The sequence below is a fragment of the Salminus brasiliensis genome, chromosome 15, assembly GCF_030463535.1.
Source record: "Salminus brasiliensis chromosome 15, fSalBra1.hap2, whole genome shotgun sequence".
NCBI lineage: Eukaryota > Metazoa > Chordata > Actinopteri > Characiformes > Bryconidae > Salminus > Salminus brasiliensis.
This window is the reverse complement of record NC_132892.1, coordinates 34,108,261-34,122,443: the sequence shown is the minus strand read 5'-3', so window position 1 is coordinate 34,122,443 and position 14,183 is coordinate 34,108,261. Positions and strand designations below refer to the sequence as shown.

At 36.8% G+C, this 14,183-nt stretch overlaps 1 protein-coding gene across 2 annotated transcripts; it reads left to right on the top strand.

The window, feature by feature from the left end:
* The first annotated feature begins 2,154 nt into the window (after positions 1 to 2,154).
* Positions 2,155 to 5,886, top strand: LOC140535690 (polymeric immunoglobulin receptor-like). 2 transcript variants are annotated; one of them, XM_072657132.1, is made up of 6 exons: positions 2,155 to 2,286; positions 2,505 to 2,822; positions 2,963 to 3,298; positions 3,481 to 3,588; positions 4,839 to 4,876; positions 5,053 to 5,886. In XM_072657132.1, the coding sequence occupies exons 1-6, from the start codon at positions 2,247 to 2,249 to the stop codon at positions 5,311 to 5,313; spliced, it is 1,101 nt and encodes a 366-aa protein (XP_072513233.1). In that variant the 5' UTR covers positions 2,155 to 2,246; the 3' UTR covers positions 5,314 to 5,886. The 2 variants fall into 2 exon arrangements, with proteins under 2 accessions (XP_072513233.1, XP_072513234.1); XM_072657133.1 differs by lacking the exon at positions 3,481 to 3,588.
* Positions 5,887 to 14,183: the final 8,297 nt, after the last annotated feature.

The window sequence follows — 14,183 nt, the reverse complement described above, 5'->3', positions numbered from 1 at the left end:
TATTTCTTATGACCACCAAGAAATGAACTTTAGCTGTTGGGTTTGTCTCTACCCTATAAGTTTGATCTAACGTTTACATGTGATGTCTCCTTGTAATGATTCTGCTGAGTTTGCCTTTTGAATGAATAAATAATCCTGCATATACAAACAGCTTCTCTGAACTCATTAGTTAATTTCTCTGAACTTTCAGATCTTTTCTACTTTCATTTTCTTTAGTAAGAACTACATTGTCTTTAGATGTTTAATTTGTTTCTTAAAAGGATGTGAGTATTTATTCTTGTGTTGAAACATTTTCTGTAGAACAAACTGGGCCAGTAGAAGAATTCTACTTCTACAGAAAAAACGATTTCTCTTGTAAAAGGTGTGTTTGCCAATGAAATATTTTCACAACCTCTTCTTTTAAATGGTTAAGTCAATAAATATGCAGTTCAGAAACCATGTTTGTAGTGATCCAGAATAATCAAAGACTTTTTACCTAATTGTTTAGGTCACTGCAAGACTACTACATGCTGGGACCAGTGATTTGCCAGTGATCAAAAATTAACCCCAACATTGAATAAATCACTGTCTACAATGACTAAGATTACTGATAATGGGGTGTCTGGAGGTATTTTTTTCTTGCTTATACCTATAGGGCAGACTTTTATTTTTACAGGAAGTGGTGGTTGTCTCCAACATATTTTATCACCATAATTGTTTGTGGGGTTTTTTTTGTGTTTTTGTGGTTATTGCTCTTATTGGTGCTGTTTTTGGAGATAAGCACTGCTGGAACTAGTTTGAACTGAGGGATACGGATATACATTGCGTGATATTGAGGCCCATAAAGCCTCTGATTTTTCTTAGCTTGAACTTAAACTGGATGGGTATTATGCTACAAAATGTGTCTATATCAAGGTTGCTGAATAAATTGCATCAGCAGTGTCTGAATACTTTTAGTAACTGTCTAAAATAAAATTAAAATGTTACACACATTTCTTAGCATCAAACTTTCATGATTCACCCACCCACAAATTTCCATAGCATGACGTGACACTGATGCTGGTGGGAGGAACTTGAAAGTTGAACAAATCCTGAACCAGAAAAAGAGGAAACAACTAAACCACAGTGAAGAAGAGAATGACGACACATTACAAAGAACAGCTACATTTATCTCTACATTAATTTAGGGCTTTCTTATATAGACTGCTTAAAGCTAAAATGAAAAAAAAGCTAATGGATGGCTACAATTTGAAGAGACAACTGGACAAATAAAACAAACAAGAAAAGGAGGGGGGGGGGCAAGCCCTAAAACAACTAATTAAAATTCTAGATGAACCAGTCTACTGAATGAGCTTGAAAACAGTGAAAAATACTCCGTAGACCATTCACTCAACTCTGTGCTCTCAGATATGAGGCTTTATCCTCTGTACCTGTATAATTTCAGTATCAGCTAGCTAGATGTTCCTGGCTACATATTTATGTACATGGACCATTTGTTCTTTGGTAATTTTACTGGATCACTATTGAGATCAATGCATGCCATCTACTCCTGTATATAAAGTGTACATATACAGTTTTATTCTATATACAAACGCTTGCAGACATCTGCTCATACAGTATCTTCTGAAAGCTGCACTAACAACCTCTACGCTTCTGGAAAGGCTTTGCCCTACATTTTAGAACATTGCTGTGAGGATGTTAAGGCATTAAACAAAAGGGAGGTCTGTTGTATGATTTACTCTGTCACTCCAACTCATCCCAAAAGTTTTGTATGGAGCTCCATCATCCCTCCAGAGAACTCCTCAGCTCAAAGCTGGGGGGCTTTATACCTCTCCAGCCCAAGCTTGGCCTTGGGTACAGTGACCTCAGGCTGCTCCAGAGTGTTCCTCTTTGTCAGTGTTGATTATAAAAGTGTGCAGAACTGAATGCCTCATTTGAAATGTTATCTGGTTTTGGACATGTATGTCCAGATGCTCATCTTCTTTCCATGATGTTGTGAGGTCAGTCTGGCTTTTAACATAAACCTTCTGTTCACACGCTTACTGATTATATCTTTCATCGACAATGGTGGCTAATGGGAGGAGCTGTGAGTTTCAGAAATGATGACTCTTCTAGAGAAACAGGAACCAACCAAACCAAACATAAGAGAAGATAGACACACACAAACTACAAGCGCCATGGTCAGAAGAATCTTGGTTAGTAGAGAAACTGAAGGCTTTTAGAAAAAGTGTCTGAAAGAAGAGGACTTACTTTGTGTTTACTTCAAGATGAGGATCCTGCTAACCTTCACCTTCTGCCTGATCGCAGGTCAGTTATCATACCACTGAATCAAAATGTTACATATATTTTGCATTCTGGCTTCAGGTACTCAGGCTAAGTGTCACTAGTGTTAGTGTTTACATCTCTTTATATTAATATTAAATAACGACTTTCTGGTGTTTAATAATACTCTTTTTTTATCTAATTTCATTAAAAAGTGATGTTCTTTGGTTTGCAATAAGTTAAAAATAAGGTTTGTCTGGCAGGTCAACAGGACTGTGCTGAAGTGACTGGCTACAAAGGAGGAAGTGCCCTCTTCAACTTTAGATATGATTACCTGAAATACAAGAATCACACAAAGTACTTCTGCAAGCTAGAAAGTAAAAGATGCACCGCCAAGATTCTTTCAAACACCACAGCAGATCCTGATGGAAAAATCTTCTTTATGAATGTAACTCCTGACATGCCTGGAATGTACAGTGTGATGATTAAAAACATTAGTCAGCAGGATGGTGGGACCTACAGATGTGGAGTGGACAAGCAAGGAGCCCAGTTTACCAATGTGACACTGACAGTGAAAGAAGGTGAGAGACTAGTCCAGTCTGCATTTGCAGTGATTCCCCGAGATTGATTTACCCCAAAGCTTCATGAAGCATCCAACAGTGTGAGATGGTGAAAGGCAGCAGCTTTTTAATGTCACTCTTTCTTTGTTTTTTTCTGGCAGATGCTTGTTGTGGAAAGTCACTTTCACAAACGGCTTATCTAGGAAAGGCTGTTACCTTTACCTGCACATATCCAGAGGAGTATAAATATTTCTTTAAGTATTTGTATAAAGTGACCGATCACAGCTTGTATGCTATTGTTTATACTCTTGGAGAATCTGCACAGAACGGGAGGATTTCTCTTTTTGACCATCCACAAAAAAACCTCTTCAACGTGAACATCAGTGATGTGATGAAGGAGGATGGAGGACTTTACATGTGTGGATTTCAGGGAACAAAGGATCGAAGTACAAATCCTTATTTTTCCCTTGTCAATGAAATCCATCTGGAAGTTAGTGGTGAGATTTTCTTGACTCATTTTCTTGAGATTTTCTTCCCCTCACCACCACCTCATTATTATCTGAACAGCAGTGGTCAAACTGTCAGAGAAAGACCAGTGAAAATGAGTCTGAGTAAAGCTGATATATTGTGCAGCAACTATTCAGCATTCTATAATGCTGACATCATTTTTGATGCCTAGGTCTTAAAGATTTCTCCATTATCATCATCACTGTGAGTGTCTGTGTGGTTCTGCTGCTGATTGGAGGATTAGTACTGATCTACAAACTAAAACACAAGAAGACAGAAGGTAATACTAACACAAAGGATGGCATAGATTGTTCAACTAGTTGTAGTCCAGTAGTCAATGCTGTAAAGCCATTTCTACTAAAATCTGTTTGTGAATGTGTTGAAGTACAGCTTTAATGATCTGGTCAACCAGCTTAGTCTTGCTGGTCATGCTGGTTAACCAGTGTGGTAACCCAACTTGAGAAGCTTTCAGTAGAGAAGTCTAACCAGAGCAGTTTGGAGAACTGCTGAGTGTGGAAGAAAAGAACCATTTGGTCATGATTGGTAATAGCAAAGCCTTGTTTTTGTTAGCACAACAAAAACAAAATAAAACTATACTATAATTTTGTTCAGTTTACTCTGAAACATTGATTCCTGCTTGCTCCTAGCATTTAGCAGGGTGGAAATTGTGAGGTGAAATGAGATGTAATGAGGTAAAATTCTGGGAGGTGATTTTAGCATGTAGTTTAGCATGCTGACTAGCACAGTAAAACAAATCAACATAATTACACAACTCTAGTATATACTGACCACAGCACAGTATGTATTACAGTGTTTTAGTATAAAACTATGTATGACAGCTGTGGTTGGAACAGTGATTATTCTCCAGCTAAGAAGTGAAAGCTAGTAATGAGGATGCTAGCCTATCAGTCACAGACCGAGAGCCACTACAGAGACTCGTACTAGAGACTTAAGTTTAGAGAAGTAGTGATTTGGGTGTGGTTGGTGCACCTATGCGTCGGCAAAACACATTTGGGTTGACTTACATCGCTGTCTGTGTCATTGGAAAAAAAATAAATAATAATAACGCCATAAAATTATGTCCACTAAGATTGTCAGACACAAGAACAGTTTTTACCCTCAGACCATAGCTGTATATTGTTAATACTAGAGGGACACTAACAGTTGGAAACAAAATCCTTGTGTGTGTGAACATACTTGACCAAAAATGCAAAAACATTGTAGTTGAGGTAAAATTGCTTATTAAGGTGAATTCCACTGAAGTCAATGTAATTTCACTCACCAAAATCAATTGATGTGATACTAGAAATTAGTCCTAATTGGGGTAATCCTTGACTAATTCACTAAAATGTTAACTGTACATTTTTTACTGTGTTACATGCAAGACATCCTCACAGGCCTTGACAAGAGTGATTGCACTCTACTGCCATCTAATGGTTTAAGTGTTCACTAGAAATGAGGCTAGTGAATGCCTCCTGTTAGTGAAAGACAATTTGAAACTGATGTTATGCACGCCTCTCTCTTTTTCAGCAGGACCTCCTAACATGCCGACACGTACAAATAACCCAGTGAGTTCAAACTGATGTCAAAATCAGTTCTTTGTTTCTTTCATTATATTGAAGTGAATTGGCTCAAAAGTATAAACAAAACACAATTCTACTCCTATCATACGCATAACCTAAACAATATGATGTTTAAGGTATAATCTGCTAATCAGTATCTCTGTTTTCTGCTCTAATTTCAGACTAAAGGAGATTATGAAAATGATCTGCCTGGAAATCATCAAAACATCATCAACATACATTCACTCTACCAGAGCCTAGACCCCAGCACTAACCAATCAGATTCACTCTACCAGAGCCTAGACACCAACATCAACCAATCAGATACACTCTATGAGAGCCTAGACCCCAGCACCAACCAATCTGATTCACTCTACGAGAGCCTAGACCCCAGAACCAACCAATTTGATACAGTTTGCCATGGACTGAACCGAAACATATAACAAATAACTTTGCCCACCTAAGCCTAATTTGATTAGAAATATCAATTTATTTTTGCTGTAATGGTGTAAACAAATCTTTCACTATAAAATATGAAATACAAATGTAGTTTGCAGGTGGGTGGATTGAGCTTGAAATACTAACATAAAAAGGCAAGTGAACAATGTAGAAGAGCACCAGAACTGTCATTTAAAGCAACATTACATTGTTTATAGACAAAAAAAGTTAGCGTGATATTGTGGTAAGTGAGGGATGCACTGAGACATGTACAGAAATATATATATTTTTATATTTTTTTGGAGTAAACATATCTTATGTAAACAGGGAAACATAACATATTAAATTACGTTTTGTAAAAAAAAAAAAAGAACATTTTTTTAGTTATGTGTATAACACAGCGGTTCTTGTGCTTCACACATCTCATCAAATATGGCAAACCCCAATAGCATGACTCATTCAGGTTTTGACCCTCTGCCTACTCCAATATACTGCTTACTGTTCACTCTGGTTTTGCCTAGCCTGGCCACGCCTCCTTTGGACTGGCCTATTCATAATAAAGCTACTTTTTGGTCTTATATCAGATGACTGTCTGGTTTGTCCACCAAGTGTCATGCAATTAACTGCTAGACTAGTGAATCATCTATTAATTAATAGACTGATTTATCATTGTATTATTGCCTGGTGTGAATACACCAAAGTGGAGCACTTTGAATCATCTCCACATTTTCAGCAGTGTCACTGTACTGTAATGTCGATGTAGATTTTATTCCAAGTCATTTTGAAGCATTTCTATTGGTTCATTCATCATGAAATTCTGATACAATATAAAGAACAATAGCCAGATTCACATTAAGAAAAGTAAAATGACAAAAAAATTTTTTTTTTGCATGACAGTGATGATATACTGAACCAGAAACTGGATGCAACCATAAAGAGATAAAGAGAAAAACTCTCCACTGCCTCTTCGCCAGCCATATAAACCAGACCAATCAAAAACACCAAACCAGTCAGTGATGTCACACTGAAACTGTACCCCCTCACCTACATATACCTCCTTTCTGAATATTTTTACCTTGGCCAATGGTCAAAAGGGGAGGAGCTGTGAAGTTGAGTGTCTCCAAACCTTAACCTACTACAGACAAAGAAAACAACCAAACCAGACAGAACAAGAGACGGAGACAGACACTTACACCCAGAGAGACAAAACTCAGTACAACTCAGTACCACTTTGAGAAGAACAAAGGTAAAGAATCAAAAACGTTAGTGAATATCCGTGAAGCTGAAGATACGTTCAGAATGAAGATCCTCCTCATCTCTACCATCTACCTAATCTCAGGTAAGCCATTCTATTTCAAAATAACAACGTTTTAAATAAAAGTTCTAGACCTAGATTTTGTTTTGTAAAGGATGAACCACCAAATAAATAAATAAATAAATAAATAAATAGTTTCGGTCTGCTTCCAGGCAATCTATGTTTCAATTTATTGCTTGTGAGAACATGTTTTATGATGGTCCTTAAATAATTCAACATAGTCACCAGCTTTCTGCAGTGTATTTCAGCACTGAACTGATGGCATAACCTTAATATTGATCTTGTGCAAGAAGCTGTTGCAAATAGCAGCATTTGAGCACCGCTGAACATACAGTATATGACTAAATGTTTGTGGACACCCCTTCTAATGAAAGTATTCAGCTACTTTAGGTTTCACCAATTGCTAACACAGATATGCAAATGCACACATCCAGCTTGTGAAGTCCCTGTAGAGAAGTTGATAAACATTTTCATGCAGTGGTTATATGGTATATGATAAATATAAGATCTGGGGCAAAACAGTTTCATTTCAAATTTTGCCATTTTTGAATCTGTTCTGTATATTGTGTTGGAATTTCATAATGAATGGACCAATAGAAATAATTATAGACATGGAATTCCATTACATGGAATTTTACATTGACCTCCATTGAAGATTAAAATGTTCTTACCTTTGCCTGTAAAGTTGCTGTTATGTACTGTTACCGCTATTGTTTTACAGAATGTTTTACACTTATTACTTATCCCATCTAGCAGTTGTTCTTAATATTGAAATTCATAATAAATTAACCAATAGAAATGCTCAGAAATGACAAGTAATACATTTACATTGACTTTCATTGAAAGTTAAGGAGGTTACATGTTAAGTTAGATATGATGATTTTGCCTGACAGTGATAATTTACATATATGTATGTATATGATGTGCTGGAAAATGCTGAAAGTAGCAGAGCCTTTGTATCTCCTCAAGTCTGGTCAAGTAAAGACCACCATGAAAACCTGCGAACAAACGAGGTGTACAGCCTAGGAAGCAGTGTTTATTCTACAGAGAACAAAAGAGAACAAAGCTGAGAGAAATTCACAAGCTGAAAAGACGTAAGAATCTTTCATTTGATTGGCAGGTCTAGTGGGCTGCTTTGATGTGATTGGCTACACAGGGGGCAGCATTGTCATCTACTGCACCCCACAAACACATGCAAAATATTTCTGCCTGGCAAAAGGAAAAAAGTGCATGAACACAAAACATGCTCAGTCTACAACACAGAATCCACAAAGTCATGGAGACCGAATTTTTCTGCATGACTCCCCTGGAGGACTTTCCGTGTTCTTCAGGTCATTGAGTTTTATGGATGCTGGAGCGTATCAGTGTGGAGAAAGTGGGATATGGAATCACACTGTGACCCTGAAAATGAAAAGAGGTGAGGAATCTCCAGTTATCCTAATTTGAACATCAAAATGCACCACATGTCCAAATGTGGGCACAAATGTGCAAATGCACTCTCTAGTCCCTTAGAGAAGTACTACCAATTGAATAGGACTCTCTAGAACATGAACCTATTGGCACCATGCACTCACTCTGAATGAGTGTTGTTTTATAGTCGAGTTTAAAAAGGATTTTAAGTGATAAACGTTGAGCAAAACACAACTCTTAAAAAATCATCCCAGTGTTTCATAAATAATTTTCAATTAATTTGAAATCAAATACTATATGATTTGGCACATTATACAGATAAATAATGAAAAAGAATATTTTCAAAAACTCGCAGGATGCCATGAATATTCTGTGTAATTTTCATTCTGAAACGATAATGGAAAATTAATATTTAACGAGATTTGAGAGATCATGTTTTCCTTTGAAAAGTGCAGCTGAGGTCATATAGTCTCTGTATCTTGGCTGAGGACACAGCAGGACACATTGTCGGGGAGGAAAACCTTTCTTTTCTGATTTGCCAAAATTTTCCCATCAACATTCCATATAAAACTCAGAAGAGATGAGTAGGTTCACTGGTGGGTTTGGAAAGTTAATAAAATGGCTATTTTTGTGTTGCAGACATAGTAATACCTGGTTTCATTCACTTCGACTGTAAAAATTGTTTAGTTTCCCTACAGTGAACCAATTAAGACCAAACACATGGACTGTTTTAAGGGCTGTTTACACCAGTATTTCTTAAACCTGGTCCTGGAGACCCACTGCCCTGGATATTTTACTTATTTTCTTGCTTTAACCCAATAATAGATTGGTAATCAGCAGATTAATTGGATCAGGTGTGTTGTGAGCAGGGAAATCACTGAAAAGTGCTGGGCAGAGGGCCTTCAGGACCAGGGTTAAAAACTACTGGTTTTCATCTAAACCACTGATGCAGAGAATTAACATAATGGAAGGGGATCTACTTCTTATGATAAAAAAAGATACAAGTTAATTTTGTCGGACTGACAGATCCATGCTGTTTGGGACCAAAGACTGTGACTGGTTATCTGGGAGAGACCGTCACCATCAGCTGTTTCTATCCAGAGGAGTTTGAGAACAAGACAAAGTACTTCTTCAAGCTGAATGAAGGTCAAGAATCTATTACAGTGCTACAACAGTCAGACAAATTCTCCACCTCTGAAGATAGCGGATCTAAAGCTCTGGTGGTGAGGATCAGTGATGTGAGAATAGATGATGAAGGAGTTTATTACTGTGGAGTGGGAACTTGGAGGGAGTCAGTGAGTTATGACTCCCTCTTCACAGAGATTGAGCTGCAGGTTACAGGTGAGATACATTTTTTCTCAAGAATCTAAGTTTAGGTTTGGTTTGGTTTGTTTGTTAGGTTTGAGTCAAGAGTTTCATTTCAACATAACCACAATGTATCTGCCCAGTTGTGATGAGGTTTATCTTGCCTGCTACTATCTCCAGGCAAAGTTAACACCACCGCAGACTCTAGGGGGTTGTATGTTCACATTTGTGGCATTTAGCAGATGCTCTTATCCTAAAGTTTGAATGTGGCATATAAATACTTTATTTATATTAAGTATTTATTAGGGGTGTAAAGAATTGAGATGTATATGCCCAATTTTCTATATGCCTCATAAGAATTTGAGATTAGGGGTGAAAGGAATTGAGATGAGGTATGTAAGAAAGTAGGGTAGGGTAGTAGATGTGTAAAGCATTGGGATTAGGCATATAAGAAATTGAGATTAGGTGCATAAGGAATTGAGAATAGTTGTGTAAGGAATTTGGTATTAGGCCTAGAAAAAAAGAATCCTTATAGGTCTCATTTTAATGTAATTTTGCCCTGTATGTTTGCACCACAAATGAACATATGATCAGAAAAAATATAAAAGCTTGAATATTGTATACATAAAGAAAATCATTTACCTATTCTAGTACGTGACTTGGTATTTTTGGTTATAAAAAACTGGGGTAGACATTGGAGTGCTTTAGTATATGTTGTGTAATTTGTCTTTTATACAAGGGAAGAAAAGATCTGCTACACAAAACTATGGGAGCACATCAACAGCAATGGCAGCCGATGAAGGAATTTTCGGTATGTCTTACTGGTTGTTGACAGTCATATTTGTTACACATATATAGTTTATAATAATTTTACTTGTATTTCTAAATTTCAATTTCTAGTTCATGAGGATATTTACAAAGGAACAACCTATAGACCAACATCAGCAGCAATCACTTCAACTAAACATTGCAGTAAGATCTGTCATTATTAATAACTTATTCTTTCTTTCTATAATCAATTTATTACTGTTGGAAAAAAAAACAAAAAACACTTGTATTTCAATCTTTACAAAAAAAGGAAAGATCTGTAGTCCAACATCTTTTCAGCAGATGAATGACCGAGAAGATTATTAAGTTAATGTTAAGATCCATTATCAGTCATATAATTTACATATTATAATACTTAAATCAGTTATACATTTATTGAAACATTTGCATAGGAATTTTATCATATACAAATGCATATACAAATTTGACCATCTGAAAACCATCAACATTTTTGCAAGAATAGCAGAAAATACACTTGTATTTTTTTGTGTGTGTTTTTTGTCTTGTGTTTTATCGGTTTACAATTTTTAGGTTCCTCTGCTATCATCATCACTGTGAGTGTCTGTGTGGTTCTGTTTCTGATTGGAGGATTAACACTGACCATCTACAAGTTGAGACGCACCAAGACACATGGTAGGGTGCCTTGGTTCACATCTAAGGATCTGAGGATTGCTGCAATTCAATAGGTGTTAATACCTTGTAGTATTCTCACACTCTTGTGTTTTCTCTAACACTCCCTCTAGTGGAGAATAAATTAACAAAACATTTCTGTATTTTTATTTTTCCTCTCTTTCTACAGACTCTGCTTTCGCCAGCAGACATTCAGGAACCAATGACACAGTAGGTGGAACTGAGTTGACAGAATGTGGTTAAATTCAATGTACAAAATATATCAGACAGTTTGTGAAGGTTACACTGTGAGAAATATCTTTTTAATTTGCTAATTTTATAATTACTGTGTTGCTCTGATTTGCAGGCTAATTATGATGATTACGGAAATAATTTATCTGGAGGTCACACAATCAACACTGGAGCAGTCTACCCAAGACTCAAAATCAGCCACACTGCTTCAGTCTACCACAGCAAAGATCCCAATACCAGCCAGTCAGAATCAGTCTACCAGACTCTTGGCCCTTTCAACCAATCAGATTCAGTCTATCAGACTCTAAAACCCAAAACCAACCAATCAGTTTCAGTTAAACACCACACTCAATAGAATTCATTTGAGATTAGACTGAGTTTTAGCATCAAACAATCAGATTCAGTCTACATTGCTGGGATAAGGAGTGTATGTGAATTGAGATAAAGCATGTAAGGAATTAGGCTTACGAGGGCCTGAGATTTGGCATGAACGAAATTGTGATTAGGCATGTAAAGAATTGGGATTATGCATCTGAAGAATTGCAATTAGACATCTAAATGATTTGGGATTAGACGTTTATTCAATTCAGAATTAAGTTTGAATGTGGCATGTAAATACTTAGGATTAGGGGTATAAATAATTGAGATAAAGCATATAGAAAATTGGACATATACATAAGAATTTAAGATTAGGGGATGAAATGAATTAAGATGAGGTATGTAAGAAAGTGGGGGTAGATGTGTAAAGTGTTGGGATTAGGCATATAAAAAATTGAGATTAAGTGCATAAGGAATTGAGAATAGTTGTGTAAGGAATCGGGTATTAGGCCTAGAAACAAGAATTCTTATAGGTCTCATTTTGCTTAATTTGGCTTTACTTTCAGCTGTGCATTTACAAACTGTCATTTTTTAAAACTAATTACATATCCTTTCTTCAACAACAGTATTTCTAAAAGCAATTGAGCATTTCATTTCATTTAGGTTATATTTTATATATGTTTTTTATACATGTTTTTAGTTACTCTGCATGTCTTTCAATTGCACTTGTTCTGTAAATCACTCTGAATGGAACCAACTGCTATAAAAACACATGTAAATAAAATGCATTTACCTGCATATTATATTCATTACTCTCAGCTCCATCCCAGTCTCAAATCACTGACAGACCGAAGCATGTTTTGCTTAAGAATGTCCCTGTTTTTAGCACCATTCATGTTCCCCTCGACTTCGACCAGCTTCCCAGTCCCTGCTGCTGAAAAACATGCCCACAGCATTATGCTGCCACCACCATGTTTCACTGTGGAGACAATGTTCTTAGGGTGATGAGATTTGTTGGTTTTGCACCAGTGTTTTACTTGGTGGCCTAAAAGTTCAGTTTTGGTCTCATCTGGCCAGAGAACCTCCTCCATACTCAAAACGAGCCTTCCCTGTAAATAAAAGCTTTTTTCTGTTTGGAGAGCTCCATGGTGTTGTTTGGTCAGTGATGCCTCTTGCTTAATGGTGTTGCAGCCTCTGGGGCCATTTAGAAAAGGTGTGCATCTACTGACAGATCATGTGACACTTAGATTGCACACAGGTGGACTTCATTTCACTAAGGATGTGACTTCTTAAGATAATTGGCTGCGCCAGAACTTTTAAAGTACTTCATAGCAAAGGGGGTGAATACATATGCACATGCCAATTTTCAGTTTTTTATTTCCACAATTTTTTAAATAATATTTTTAATAAATGCACAAATAATACAAACATTACTTTCCAATTTCCTTTTTGTCAGACAAAGATTCAAAGATTAAGCCTGCCATTCTGAAGAGAAATTCTTCATTAGAAGTAAAATGTGTTTTAAGACTGAGCTTAACTCCTGCCTGGGAAACCGGATGTCATGTAGACTCCTCAGTGTCTCCTACGTCTTTAAACAGAGATATCTAACAGAAACTAACCGAAACACTGACTGAATTGTTCTGCTAGTGGGTTGGGTTAAAAAAAGACCATGATGGCTTAACATGGAACGTAAAGATGCAGCAAGCATGACCACAGTTTGTCACCCACAGGCAGTCAAGATAATGACTTCAGGAGATTGGGCAACACTAAGGACAGATGAGATCAGCAGAGATGGTACATATAGGGCCAGACAAGGGTATGAGTCATAAGCTGATGTCACACGTATTTCTCTGTAAGAGATGAAGGTGGGAGGAGCTGTAATGTTAAAGATATATCATTTATACATACCACAAAAGGGGAAGGGATTCAGTCACAGGAAGGTCTGCAGACGAGCGTACTTTACTTAGAGAGGAATTTGAAAGACTGAATTTAAGTTGATGAAAACATCACATCTCTTTGGAGAATGAAGACCCTCTTCATCTTTACTCTCTACCTCATCTCAGGTCTGATGTTCTACAGTTTATTATTCTTATTCTTATCTTTCACACTCTGAAACATTTAGGTTTTACATTTTTTTTCAGCAGCTGCCAGGAAGTGTAGAACCTTTACTGTGGTTTAGAACTAAGGAAATGCAAGTCTGAAGTCTGAAAAGTAGCACGTAAATAGTGTGGAAAGGCGGAAATGTGATATTCTTACAGATGTGTGTGTGTAATTCTTCTTTATGACCACAAGACTGATCAAATACCCCCCCCCCCACCTACAAAACTTCTCCTTAACTATGTGAGGTGAGGTGTGTCTACATGTAAATGCAATCCTAGAACTTTTGAGCCCACTCTAAAGATTCTCCCATGTCATAAAAACATGTATCTTGTAAAATTTGTTTCTTTAAAATGTGAGATATACCTGATTCAGAAAGCTATAACTGAAAGGGGAGAGTGTTGTTGTCCCCAAGACTGGCATCTAACACATCATACACTTTAACTTGTTGTAGTGAAATTTATGTGATATATTGATTATGTAATCATTTTCTGTCGCCTGCCACTTTAGGCATTTTAGCAGCAGCATAGCACAAATGTGTGGCAACTGTAGTATTTGGTGTTTAAGCAGCAGTGTTGTGAACAGGTGAAGGGATGTAAGGTGATATGTGTCCAAATTCTGCTCCAAACTTTCAATAACTTTCAATAACTTCATAAATGTACAGATTTCAAGGAGAGGCTTAGGGTGAGAATTGGTACAGGGCCACAGTGAGCTCTCTCACAGAACTTCCTAGAAGTCACA

What these genes read in the sequence shown, in the direction of transcription:
- LOC140535690 (XM_072657132.1), top strand. Translation starts at nt 2,247, where the DNA reads ATGAGGATCCTGCTAACCTTCACCTTCTGCCTGATCGCAG. An exon ending in GACACTGACAGTGAAAGAAG is followed by an intron (nt 2,823 to 2,962) that starts GTGAGAGACTAG and finishes TTTTTCTGGCAG; the next exon opens with ATGCTTGTTGTGGAAAGTCA. An exon ending in AAAACACAAGAAGACAGAAG is followed by an intron (nt 3,589 to 4,838) that starts GTAATACTAACA and finishes TCTCTTTTTCAG; the next exon opens with CAGGACCTCCTAACATGCCG.